The 14,464-nt window shown below is 33.6% G+C and overlaps 2 protein-coding genes across 3 annotated transcripts in view; both read left to right on the top strand.

The window, feature by feature from the left end:
* The first annotated feature begins 420 nt into the window (after positions 1-420).
* Positions 421-14,464, top strand: part of LOC117338222 (retinoblastoma-like protein 1) — a 57,947-nt gene continuing 43,903 nt past the window's right edge. For both annotated transcript variants that reach the window (XM_033899486.1, XM_033899485.1), the window contains exons 1-7: positions 421-627; positions 850-986; positions 1,830-2,030; positions 10,930-10,994; positions 11,330-11,455; positions 11,768-11,928; positions 12,415-12,479. In XM_033899486.1, the coding sequence (XP_033755377.1) occupies positions 490-627; positions 850-986; positions 1,830-2,030; positions 10,930-10,994; positions 11,330-11,455; positions 11,768-11,928; positions 12,415-12,479 (893 nt within the window). In that variant the 5' untranslated portion in view covers positions 421-489. The remainder of the gene's footprint in view (positions 628-849; positions 987-1,829; positions 2,031-10,929; positions 10,995-11,329; positions 11,456-11,767; positions 11,929-12,414; positions 12,480-14,464) is intronic.
* Positions 2,219-5,627, top strand: LOC117338223 (zinc finger BED domain-containing protein 1-like). The gene is made up of 3 exons (XM_033899487.1): positions 2,219-3,264; positions 3,516-3,651; positions 3,965-5,627. Exons 1-3 carry the CDS (start codon positions 2,686-2,688, stop codon positions 5,296-5,298), a joined length of 2,049 nt encoding a protein of 682 aa, XP_033755378.1. The 5' UTR covers positions 2,219-2,685; the 3' UTR covers positions 5,299-5,627.

The raw sequence follows: 14,464 nt of genomic DNA, 5'->3' as shown, positions 1-14,464 counted from the left end.
ATATCTATTATTATTATTATCATTTATTACTATTGTTATCGTTTTCCATTGAAAACCAGATCACAAATTGTCAATAAAAAGCTTAGTTTGCTTGTATGTATACATGTACGTAATGATATGCTCATGCACCTAACGCTTTCTTACTAAGGACTTGAGCAAGTCTTTATTATATTCTTACGCGCCATGATCTAAAATTAGTTACAATTTTAATGCCTATATCAGATATTATCACACAGCGTTTGTGTGAAAGCTTTTAAAAGTAAATCTCATAAAATGATCATGTCTGTGTGACTTTTTAATGTTTGTCCATCTATTAAACTATTCCTTAGACGAATACCCTGGACTAGTTTTTAAAGCGTAGTGATAAATACTCTACGTTTTCTAACTTGTCCTAAATTTCCCGCCACTTGGTGTGTTTAGAAATCGACGGCCATTGTTGATTCTTCCCCTGAACCGGAAGGGGTCTATTTGTAGTAAAAAGTTGTGAAGATGGGCTTGTCGGAGGACGGAGAAGAAGCCGTGGAGCGGCGATTTGAAGAAATATGTCTAGATTTGAACATGGATAAACATCCACGGGAAGAATCGTGGAACAACTACAGAAAGATTCGTGAAAATTACACATTGGAAGTAAGTTTCTTTCATCTGAAATGCTGACATAAAATGTTCATTTACAGTGCATGCCGGCTAATAGACAGTGTCGAAATATGTCGATCTCTGTGTTAAGACTGATGGTTTCTGAATCTATTTCTATGTTAAGATATAACGGGATAATGCTTATTTGTAGAGTCTTACTGGGTTGTTTTATTTTGTACGATAACAGTAACACTAACAAGTTTACATTGTACACAGGGAGATCAGCTTCACTGGCTGGCATGTGCACTGTACGAGGCTTGCAGGCGTAGCGTCGTGCCGACAGTGGGGAAGGGAACGATAGAGGGCAACTGTGTCTCCCTAACCAGACTGCTTCGCACCGCAGGAAGATTCAGGTAACGGCACGATCGACTACTATGAAGTAGTCCATGTATAACGCGAACTAGGCATAACTTGTTATGATCGAACGACTTATGATCATGTCCATTTCCATCAATTTCATGCTGCATTGTCTTATTCGACAATGAGCTATGTCGAATTACTGACCCTCGGCTATTGTCATAACTCAAAAAGTTGAAAATTCATGACTCCACTGAATTTAATAAAGGTAACTGATAATTGTTCACATCAGATACCATGGATTGATGAATATTGATTATTGCAATAGTAATTTTACTTCGGCTAATACAAATATTCTCAACAGTATCTATTTCATTCCATCTCGTCCTTATGCATAGCAAAATCCCACCTGGATATACTCAAGTAGGAGGACTTACAGTAACTCACAGATACAGATACACTAGACTGTGATCTAATTACCATGTATAAGAGAGATATATAGCTATATATTCTGGCTAGACCAGCTAAATCTGATGTAGTAGCTACTACTGGTTAATATTGGTGGTATCATGAACAGTGTGAGTATAGACTGGTTTGGTAAACATTATCTTGAACTTGAAGAAGATAAGTAATTTTGTATGAGAAATAAGCAAACAAACCCAGAACTCATGATATTACTGGTATAGTATATATGAAGTTAATTGACTTATCCATATGATAATTATATTCAGAGATGAAGTAGATTATATGTGGAGGAGCATGAGGGGATCCAATTTGTTGAAACTTCCCTAATAGATGCTTCAAAATGCACCTTATATTCAGTTTGAGATAGGGGTGCAAAAGGAAGTCCTACCTTTACATCAAGTTCAAATCTGTACTTATTTCTGTATTTTCTTCAGTTTAATCCAGTTTTTCAACAAAATGAAGAAGTGGGCAGACATGGCCAACCTTCCCCAAGAATTCAGAGATAAAGTAAACAGACTTGAAAGAAACTTTGCAGTGTCTACAGTGATCTTCAAGAAATTTGAACCCATTTTCCTGGATATCTTCAGGAATCCTTTAGATGAACCTCCAAAACAAAACAGAAGCAGGAAGCAAAGGTGTGTTTACAAGAACCCCAACTGAGATACTTATTAAATGGCCAGTTGTATGTTTCGAAAAAGATAATAGTGTTATTACATTTCCACTTTTGATGAGGAAAGAGAATAATGTTGTTCCTTGCTTTGCTGACATTTTTTTTTCTTTTTTTTGGGGGGGGGGGGGGGGGGGATATCAAATAGTGGTGTGCAATATTACCGGCAATACCGGTTATTGCGGTATTATTGTCGGCGATGATATATCGCGATATTTTTTTTAAATACCGGTATTTTCACTTTATTTTTAAACACTTACATAACGAAAGTACATCGTAAAAGGACATCGTTTTTTTCACTTGGCATGTTCGCGTCAACCGGAAAAAAACATAACAGGAAGTATCTTAACCTATACTAAATTTAAAACCAGCTGAAGACTATAATGCTACGTTCCGGTAGGATTAAAAAAGATATTATCTCCCCGAAAATTATTTAATAAATGTAGTTTAAAATCTAATTATTTCTTCTTCTAAAAGATCGTTTCACGGTTTGTAAAAAATAATGATCCGGCCGTGAACTGTTCGTGAGAGAAATATTCATCTATAGCACAATTTTACGAAATCCGGAATTTTGTCCGCCATTTTTTCTACCTTTATTATATGCTTTCAAACATCCGTCAAGCATGGCGGAGAAAAACAAGTTTGATATTGTGACCAACCGAAAAGCAAAATCAACGGTTTGGGAACATTTTGGACTGAAAAAAATTGAAGGCAAGCTTGTTGAAAATGTTGCCGTTTGTAGGATGTGCATGGCATCTGTTAAATACTCAGGTGGAACGACAAATCTGTCGTCCCATATCAGAGCCCGTCATCCAAATCTACGTGAGCGTAGTAATGACGACACTGACAGTAAAAATACACAACAATCTGGTTCCAGTGGCTTAGCTTCTACTACAAAGGAAACTCAAGTTCACGACAGAAAGACGTCTCAGTGTACCTTGCCAACAGTAATAGCAAATAAAACGCCATATCCTCCAGGCTCAAGACGTGCAACAGAAATAACGGAAACCATTACCAATTTCCTTATTAATGACATGAGGCCATTTAAAACAGTTGACACAGACTGTTTCAGGAAGATGCTACACACATTAGATCCAAGGTACAAAGTTCCAGGTCGGAAGCATTTTTCACAAATTGCAATTCCAAAAAAATACGAACAAGTAAAGGGTGTTGTGAAAGGAGAACTCCAAAGGGCTGATCAGGTGAAATTATTTTTTAAAATGGAAATTACATTGATCATAAATATTTAATTCCAGATTTTAATTTTTGAAAATAAAATTAAAAGTATTTGATGAATTATGGAATATAATAAATTAATAATGTATATTGTATCAAAATAAAATGTGATCTAGTGTTAAATTTATATTATTTTAAATTGTTTTTATTTCATTCAAATTAAAGAAGAAACTAATCAAATTACTTGATTTTCAAAAAGAAATTAACAAAATTTTAGGTTGCCATCACAACTGATGGGTGGACATCAAGAGCCACAGAAAGTTACATTACCATAACCTCAACCCATATAAACAATGAATGGCAGATGGTGAACTATGTGTTGATGACAAGATGTATGCCAGAAAGCCACACAGGTAAGTTGAATAAAAACATTTCAGTAGAAATTTAGAATACATCATATTAGAAATTAATAAATTTAAAAATGTGAATCTTCTAAAATTGAAACTTTGATAATTTAAGTCTAAAATGTAAAAAAGTAAAAATTATTAAAAATATAAATATAATATACTGTAAAACATGTGATGGTCAGATAAAGCTAAAAGGAGGCATTGCACATTTCCATATTTATTATTAAAAATTAAAATAAAAGCTATTGCTCAGATGTTATTTGAAGGTTGACTTACAAATAATGTAGGTCTTAACTGTTTGTTGACCTTTTTGTTGTAGGAGTAAACATTGCAGAATTTTTGAAGGAAGCTATTGCAGAATGGGGTATCAAAGAAGAGCCATTGTACCTAGTGTCTGACAATGCCAGTAATATGAAGAAGGCAGCTGAAGTGCTTGGTTGTGATCTTCACCTTGGATGCTTTGCTCACACACTGAACTTAGCAGCCCAAAAAGGGCTTAGAGTTAAAGCTGTTTCAAACCTGTTAGCAAAAATTAGGAAAATTGTTGGCTTTTTTCATCGCAGCACAGTGGCAGCTGCTCGCTTGCAAACTCAAGCTACAAATCTAAATCTGCCAAATCACAAATTGGTCATTGATGTTCCAACCAGATGGAACAGTGCATTTGACATGCTAGAACGTTATCTCGAAATGCAGGTTGCAGTTGTAGCAACTCTCATGTCTCTGGCAAACAAAGACAAAGACTTAAAGTTTCTGTCTGATGAAGAAATAAGCCTTGCTGAAAAAGTAATGGAGGCAATGAAACCACTAAAACAGGCTACCACCATGCTGTGCAATGAAAAAAGTCCAACAATTTCAATAATTCTGCCCCTTCACCACAAACTTGTAAGTGTCTATAAAACATCAGTGACTGGGGAAACTACTGCCATTGTCTCTTTAAAGGCAGCTATAGTTGGTGACCTAGAAAATAGGTATGATGAGAAAGCTCATCCATCTGCAAACAGCTTGTTAATGAAAGCCACTGTGCTTGATCCCAGGTTTAAGGCACTGCCTTATCTTGAGGAAGAAAGAAGATTCACTGTTTACAATGATCTTGTGAAAGATCTTGCTTCCCTGAACCCTCAGTGTCTGAATATGATGATAAAAAAAGAGCCAGGGGCACTTTCAGAGTCTATAGTCCCTAATGTTGAAATTCAAGGTGAAAGACATGTAGACACTCTTCCCCCTTTACCCTCTTTACCTAAACAGGAAAATCAGTCAGCAGTTGAATCTGTTCCTTCCACCATCGATATACCATCAACCCCCAAAAAGGCAAAACAAGAATCATTTTTAAATGATTTACTTGGAGATGTGTTTGTCACCAAAGTGGAAAATGTAAAAAGTCCATTACAAAGGGCTGAAATTGAAGTGCAGAAATATAAAGATCTGCCTTCTCCAACCCTTGAAAGTAGCCCACTGCAATGGTGGAAGGAAAATCAGAATCTGTTTCCTCTTCTCTCTTGTGCTGCAAAACAACTACTATGTATCCCAAGTACAAGTGTTCCCTCAGAAAGGGTATTTAGTACTGCTGGGGATATAGTTTCAAGCCAAAGGGCAAATCTAAAAGCAAGCACTGTTGACATGCTGATATTTCTTAAAAAAAACTGCCAGTTGTAAATTCTACTTGTGTTGGCACAGTTAGTCACTTTACTCATTTTAAAATAAACAATATACATCAGTGGACTTACTTATGATGATGTAGGCCATAAGTAAATAAATATGTATACATACTTGTGTGATACTACAAAAGTATGATTCTATGGACATTGGTCAGTTGTGATTTATAAACAAACCGAGATTTGTTAGGTTTTTTTTTAGAATCTAGTCCATTTTGTACTTACCTGTGATCTCAAAATTTATTTTTTTCAAAGCATAATATGCTATGTTTACCCTTGTTTTGTTTTGTTTAATGACTTGTGGAAGTCTATTAAAGTTATTGCTACATACCCTTGTCTTCTGTTTTTATATTCAGGCTAGCAAATAATTTCTGCAATATATCGCAATATATTGCAATATCAGGTCAAATATTGCAATATATCGCAATATTGAAAAAGGTGGCAATACCCATCCCTAATATCAAACCAAGCTTATTGTGGGGGACATAAGATATTTGACAATATTTTAATTCTAGTACAGATTTAAGATTTATGTATTGGGCCAAATAAAATAATATGTGTGTTTCCGGTTCCCCGACCTACCTGGAAAAATGTGCCCGACCTGAAACATTTTTTCGTTGATTTTTCGTTTAAAAACTATTTTTTCCGGAATTCGACCCGATTTTTGTATTAGTTTCTACTAGTCTTTAAAGCGCTTTACACATACGCTACGTGTAAAGCGTCTCTGTGATTCAATTCACTGACCTCGACCTTGATGGCAATGGCTTGTATACAGTAACAAAATGGCGTCTGCTGTGCTGGCATTGAAGTTTGAGAAATGCCAGCACTCACAGGAACATCGCGTAATAACAGCTTGTCCATCTATGGAATTGATTTCCGACATATTTAGATCACACCGCTCGGATCATTCAAAGACGTGTCAAGTTACAATTAGGGCAAGCGTCAATTCTGACGGCACCGGGAGATCTTTTGATGTTGGGACAGGGCTGTTGGTAGCTGATATTGTTGGCTTGGGTGTTAAGTTTTTAACATTCGAGTGTCAGGGAGATCCTGAAGATACAGTAGCTGAGTTGTTTGAGCTGTTTGCATATATTTTCGCCTCCGCTCATGTATTACAAAACATGTAAAGCGTAATATGACAGTTGAAACTATACTCCCTTGTCTGTTTTGGGAATTGGAGAAACCCACATCTAAATACTAAAATATATACCAATTTACACGAACGTAGACTTGTCTAGTGTCTGGCTGTTTAATATATGTGTCAATTGCAACTCCATTTTAAAAATACAGGTATCTGTAGACATGCAGATATTAAAATTTTGGTGTTAAATATTTAGAAGAGACTATAGTAATACTATTTACAATAAATATCAATTAAGTATCATATTTTCAATATCGACTTTCTTTTAAAACATAAAATTATGTACTTTTTCAGTAGAGCAGCAGATCATGCAACAACAAAAGCCATCAATGCTTTTGAAGTATTGATGAAGTATCAATATTTTCATGTGTATCTTTTGTTACATCATTGAAGAACGACAAACAACGACAATTTTCTATTTTTAAACGAACATTAATGTTCGGTTATTGTGATCAAGAACTGGACTGAGAAATATAACCATATATGGTAGCCACATTCACCAATACGCCATCTACTGTCTGTTTCAATGAAATATGGCTGCCTCCATTGCCTTACACTTCAAATAACTTACTTGCAAAAACATCTTCGTTTTATATAGTAGTTTTACCGAAAAGGTTGAAATGTATTCAGTAGGTGTTTTCAAGATGCATACGATTTGAGAAATGCATAACGCTAGCGAAATGAGAAGACTAAATGAACCTGAACTTTGCGATAACTCCGGTCCAGGTCAATATATTTATGTAAACAACTATTGCGCAGGCGCATTCGTCTCCGGATGTTTAGAAAGTTTTGCTCTTCCGTGTTCTTTCCAAAACGGCTGACATTATAGCATAGGTCTGCAAATTTGTCCGCGATTTACTTAAATGTGTAATATATATATTCTAGAATGTTACATCATTATCAACTAGGTGTGTATTTCTATAATTTAGAGAAAGAAATATATCAATGACGGCATACGAGACGATACATTGTATCATACTATACTGTAGTTACTGTACGTGTTTGCGAGAAAGAACTGTACATATGTATAGGCTTACAATTAGGTGGTATTTGTGGTCAGGGTGACTGGTCATAGCGTTAAAATTGTCATCGATTTCCATATACCATTTTCCTTTGACGAAAATGACCCAATAAATCAAATGCAAATGATAATATCTTGCTATGTGCACGGGATTGCTTGTTGTAGGCGATACTTGGAACGTATTTACTGTTGTAAGGGAGGTAACTGCAAGATTTACGGAAATCAAAAATAAACCAATTTGATTGGTCGATTCTTCCTTCACTTTGGCATGGGGTTTACAATCGAAGTGACAGATAACTACGGCAATATTCAGATGATATCAACAATAACATTTTTGGATACGTGTGGTTGGCAGTTGTTGTCATGTTTAAAATGAACAATTATATAGCTTGTTTTTATTTCGGCAAAGACGAGAATATTTACTGAAACGGACCACACGTGAAGCAGACTTGGAAATACCGAAACGAAGAAAAATCGGGCTTAATATAATATAAATTGGCATTATTTTCAGAGGATTGACCAAAATATATGTTCTGCAATGACTGATTGTATCATATATAAAATATTAGAGGTTTATTTGACCGAATTTTAAATTAATTATTCATTTGCGAATCGCGGCCCGATTGTCCTTGGAGTTGAATTACCGAAATGGCCGATAGTCGACCCAAAATCGATATTTTTACGAGAATTTTTGTTTTTTTTTACCTGAAAGTATTTTGAAATAATTTGCAAAATACAGAATTCACGACCAAATTTTCGATTGCGACGAACTTCTGTGACGGTGTTAAGTTCATGTTAAGTTATATCTGATTAAAATCAGCTGTTACATGGCTACGTTTACTATGCACTACGTCTACTAGGTATTTTTTTTTAAAGACGGAAATCCGGATTATCTAAAAACAAATGCAAAAATACTTGTGATATTCACTTAATTTGATATTCATTCGTTAATTGTTATCTGTAGTTTGATAACCTTTGATATATTGTAATTGATACTCTATATAATATTGCTGTGGAACTTGTGTTATTTTTCAAACAAATTCATTTTAATAATTTGTTAATTTAGAATTTTCATCGAGTCATAATCAAGACTTGAAATTCTCACTACACCATACTTCAAACACAGAGTAATCGATGAATTGATAAACTGAAAATTTAAGTCAAGCAAATGAGTTAATATTTACCTTAAATATTTTTTCAATATACAACAAATGTTCAGATGACTATTTGTGCCATGCTGTTACAAGATTTCAGTTACAATTCTAAAATTGAATTAGTATGTAAATATATGTTATCCTGTCAATATCCACAAAGCGAGTGTAGTCTACTGTACTCAAAGTCATGCCAGTAGATAGCGGTACATATACTTACTGCTTACATCTAGTGCTTACTTGTGTGAACTATTAATCAATAACAAAATGGTTCATATATTTCTATATATGATTTCACAAATTATGTGGTGTCTGAAGATCTGAATGAAGTGAATAAACGATGTATTAAATTATTTTTATGAAATATTCAAGTCACAGATCATTCTCTTTTTTAAAATATTGCTTCCAGGTCCATTTTGGTAATTAAAATATGACGGCAATCAGGCCTCGAATGGCGAATGATTACAAACATTTTAAATACGTCTCGGTCAAATAAACCCCTAATATTTTACATATGGTTAATTTTGACATTGGAGAACATATAATTGTGTCCATTCTCTAATATAAGCACTGGTAGAAAGTACAGAATAGAGCTTGATAAATATATAATCAAAATTACTAATTACCCCGGTAAATATAACATTTTACGTAAACCTCCCATGACTGATGGTGAACTTAAACTTGCAAATCTCCTGTGTCATTCCAATTTTGATATGTGTAAATATATACACGAACGGTATATATATAGATATAGATATGGAATGATTCACAAATTTGCATACAGTTATGGAATCTTATAACACCCCGAAAACTGTTCTCTCCACATAAAGGATGTGATTTGTGCAATTACATTGCTGAACTGTGTGTGGTTCACTATGATTGGATGGTCAACATTGGAAAGGGACAATAAATAGGGAATGTGTCATCCCATCGAATGGACTGTAACCTTTATCAGTTTGAAGTTGAAAATGAAGCTTGAAGTTTTCTTTTCCTGTTTGCTGAATTATTTGATGAAGATAGTCTTTATATGGTTGTTATTCTTTATCACATTGTGTACAATGCTGTAATTATACCAGAAGTATATCTTCTCATATAAAGATTTATTAACATCAAATGATTCCTGAACAAAAGGAGTCAAGTTTTTTGTTTTGAAGTACCATACATGCTTGAGTACAGTTTCAATAGGATACATTCCTAATCCGGGCCTTGATTAGTAGCTCTGGTTTTGGTTTTCAGTAGTTCTTTATGTGTGTTTCATCATATTAAGTTGAAATATGCTAAACTAACGATGGAACTAGCCTAAATTTAGTGCATATTAGAAGTTGGCATCAATAAGGTCACAGAGTCCTGGCTGTATTATAACTGATGATGGCTTCCCGAAAGAAAGAAGACATATTTTATTTTCATCCATCCAAGATAGATCAATAAACTTCCAATTTCAATCAGGACCTTACAGAAATATGCATGTGTTCAATCATATCAGAACAGCTGCAAACATTTCAAATAATTTGCAATTAATTCCTAAACCAATATCAGTAAATTTATCGACTTTAAACTTAGAAGATTACTGATTTTGCATTAAACAATAATGTTCGTTTACAGTACTTCCAGTACTTTGATTAGTATTATAAATCATAAATAATAAGGACAGTTTAAAGACAGACATGTTTAAAGTCTAGCATAAAGCTTCAAGTAAGTCATATCACTGCGACAATCTGTTTGGCTGGAAAGTGATCTTGGCTGTCCATGAGCTGTAAAAAAACACCTACTAACAAGTTTTAAAGTAATTATATATTAAATACACATTTATCACATGATTGGCATTGATAACCCTGTTGTACTGTTTCGAAAAGGCGATATAAAATGATTTGATAAAATAAAATGTTTTTCCTACCTACCTACCTGGATTCAAATTTCGAGGGAATAGGAAACGCACATATTATTTTATTTGGCCTTACAGAAAAAAACAAGTGCCATTATTTTAGCTATTTCTAAAGTTTCTTTATTTCTGTAAAACTTTTAACAAAAAATTGGAATTATTTTTTAGTTTGTAATTATTGTGTAATGTGTACAAAGATCATCTGGAATGGTTTGAAATGAAAATAGTAATTCATTTTCTTGATTAATTTGTAATGTTTACAGAAAAGAAAAAAAATGTTTTAGAAAGTATGACCGCATTGAATTTCTGACAGTTTCATTATGTTTTATGGTTACATACTTTGTTATTGCATGGGTTGATGTAAGCGGTATTGTATACCCCCTAATCATAACATTTTCCTTTATACAATTTCAGAAAATGTATATATTTTGTTAATACAGGAGACTGCCTTGTTCCTCGACGGATGTTTTTAACTTCTGTTGGACAATGTTTGTGCAAGTCAAAGGTAAGTATTGTTTAGTCCAAGAAAGATGTATTACTTTTGTATTCGCTTTTTAAAACAGTTATATAGGCAACAAAATTAAGTTTTAAAACAGAACAATTTCTGTACAACAGATTTAAAACTATTTATGTTTGAGACTGTACCAGAGGCTGAATGGGGGATGTATTGCAGATATGAATTTGATTTCATCTATACCCAGTACTAGATTTTGGTTGCAACAACCATGTTGTAAGGTCAAAATATATATTTTCGTAACTTGTGTGGATGTGTAGTGGCAGTGTAAATGTATTCATTAATGGGAACCTTGTTCATTTTGTTTCTGTTAACTCTTATTTCAGGAAATTTTCCTGCTATTAGTGATGACCTGGTCAATTCCTATCACCTCCTGCTGGCCTGTATTGACTGGTTCTTTGCAAACGCTCTTCTTGGAGGCAGAAAAGATTTACTGAATGCAGAATTTACTGGTGTGTGACTTGACATCTTCGTCATCTTATCATTGTTCTTCAGCCATTTCAGTCCCAGGCCAATTTTTTAATGATCCTGCTCTAATAAGATATGAAATTACTGGTGTCTGGTGGTACTCTGATGGTAGAACAATTTGGAGATAAGCTTTTGGTGTGAATGCTTGAAGCCAGTGTAATCAATACATAATCCTGTTTAATACCAAAATGTAATTCCAAAACAAATATAAATTTTATTTACTTTTTACTCTTTTTTTTCAAATTTGAACAGGTATTCGTTGGACAAAACAAAAAAACTTTTTTGTCTTTATTTAGGTTTACCCGACAGCTACCACTCCAAGGACTGGAAGCCCCCAACAGAGCCACCCTGTATAATCAAATTGCTGTGTGAGAAACATGAGGGACTGGAGCTAGAGGCCAAGGTTATTAAGGAACACTGGTGGAAACCTCATATTAGAAAACTATTTGATAAGAAGGCAAGTTTTCTTCTTTTATAATCTGTTATATTCCCATCTTCGACGTGTAACAAATTTCAGTGTTATATGGCATTATCTATCTGAGTAGTTCAGAATGATTCATCAGGTCTCGGGTCAAATTTCTTTCTTTAAAATTTATGTTAAGTCTGAATTTGGCTGTGTAAAATTTTGCAGCTTGTAAAGTAGCTGTTGAATAGTATGTAATGACCTTTAACATTTTATTCTATGGCAATTTAATTTTCCTGAAGAATTTTGTAATCTTCTCGAAGATCCTAGAAGTTCAACAACTACCCTAGGTTATAGTTCAACGTCCCTGGTGATAAATTTCACTTATCACATAAATATTTTGAATTTAAATACATGCACAAACAGCTCTGATTGCCCATTGAAGGTAGAAAACATGGAGGAAAAATTCAAGACAACTAAAATCGTAATAGATCACCATCTAAAAATCTTGCTTAAGTATTTTAATCACTTTAATTTTAGGTATTAAAGGGAAAACCAGACTCATTATCAGCAATATTGGAAATTGGAAACTTTGAAGCAAACAGGTAATTTCTTAGTTTATTTTTTTACATGTTTATTTGATTAAAACACATTTGAAAAATCACCATTTGCTTGGTTATAGGTTAGATGACAACTAGGTGTGTTTGATGGGTTAGATGACAACTATTTAAGTACTGTAGTATACACTGTTCAGCTGTTGGTATGCCTTATGGGTTATATAACAACTTGATTTATTTAATTGGTTGTATAACTAGGTTCTGTTTGGTTTATGTGTTAGATCTATGGCAGTTAGGGTTGGTTTTTGGGGTTGGATGGCAACTAATTTTATTATTTTTTTAAGGGTTAGATGACAACTGGTTTGGTTTTTAGGTTAGGTGACAACTGGGTTTGTTTTATGGATTAAATAACTAGATTTGTTTTATTGGTAAGATGACAACTAGATTTGTTTTATTGGTAAGATGACAACTAGGTTTGTTTTATCGGATAGATGACAACTAGGATTGTTTTATCAGTAAGATGACAACTAGAATTGTTTTATCAGTAAGATGACAACTAGGATTGTTTTATTAGTAAGATGACAACTAGGTTTGTTTTATCAGTAAGATGACAACTAGATTTGTTTTATCAGTAAGATGACAACTAGGATGGTTTTATTGGTAAGATGACAACTAGGTTTGTTTTATCGGATAGATGACAACTAGGATTGTTTTATCAGTAAGATGACAACTAGAATTGTTTTATCAGTAAGATGACAACTAGGATTGTTTTAGTAAAATGACAAATAGGATTGTTTTAAAAGATATATGACAATGGTTTTTATGTAGCATACTCTGTTGAATTATTGGTTTATTATTATGGGTCAGATGACAACTAGGTTTGGATTATATAACTGTTTCAATACTCACTGTTGCAGATTATGACAACTGCTAAGATATACCTTTTAAAACATGTGGAACTGAAATTACCAAACTAATTGTCAAAATCCAATATTGGGACAAAAATTCTACAACCTGATGCAAAAGATAGCCACAGAAATGCACATTGTCAGCTGTACTGACATAAGACTGTAAATCTATTAAACTGAATGAGGTGGTAAACAAATCTGTTGCCCAACGTCATCAGTCACAGTGTTAAACTTCAGAAAATACGAACAAGTTCTTGACACAGTTCAGAGAGGATCCAATTTGAATGTTAGATGTTGATGCATGCTTTAATTTGTATTGTTCAGCTTACCTTTATATAGATGTTTAAGCTTATTGTCCACAATCAGAAAAGGAGAACATATCATTTGAGTTAAATTTGATTTTGTAATTGATCAGTTCTGTTTGATATTGTACCTGTGGGTTTGTTAATGATTGATGTCATGTGTGTATTTCTTTTATGGATGTAAGAAGGCTCCTTAGTTGTTGTAAGTAGTTGTTTTTTAGAGCTCTAACACACATCCAATGCTCCCGTTTATAGGGCACTGACAGGAGCAGTGGATTACTGTTATTTCACCTGTTACACATAACATACCTTCCATGATATTTGTGATTGCAAAAATATTTCATATATTTAGGCAAAGTTTTTAATGTGCAAGTTAAAATATATATTTAGACTAATGTAATTGTTAATTTGTTTGTGTCTAAAATTTCAAATTGCTTTTTAGAAACATTCATGGTTAAACTTTATAAGGTCTGAAATATCATTAGCTAACCTGCAATACTTGACTTCAGTCATGTGGATAGCATTTCAAAATAACTTTTTAAAAATCTTTAATTTCTCCACTGTACCATCAATATTGCCTTGTCATGATCCACTTTGTCCCATTGACCTGTCAGTTCAAAACTTTAAAGCTGAATTTTTTAACATAACTACAATATATATTATTGACATTAATTTTTAAACGACCAATCTGAAATATCATGGAATGTTCAGTTTAACGTTTTATCTCTTGTTCAATCACCTACTGCCTGGTACATACAGATGGACTGTGATACCACTGAAGACGGCACAAACAGCTTCACAACAGCTGACAAGTGTACAATGG

This window comes from Pecten maximus, chromosome 11 (assembly GCF_902652985.1).
Source record: "Pecten maximus chromosome 11, xPecMax1.1, whole genome shotgun sequence".
Classification (NCBI taxonomy): Eukaryota; Metazoa; Mollusca; class Bivalvia; order Pectinida; family Pectinidae; genus Pecten; species Pecten maximus.
This window is presented reverse-complemented; position numbering and strand designations above follow the sequence as displayed.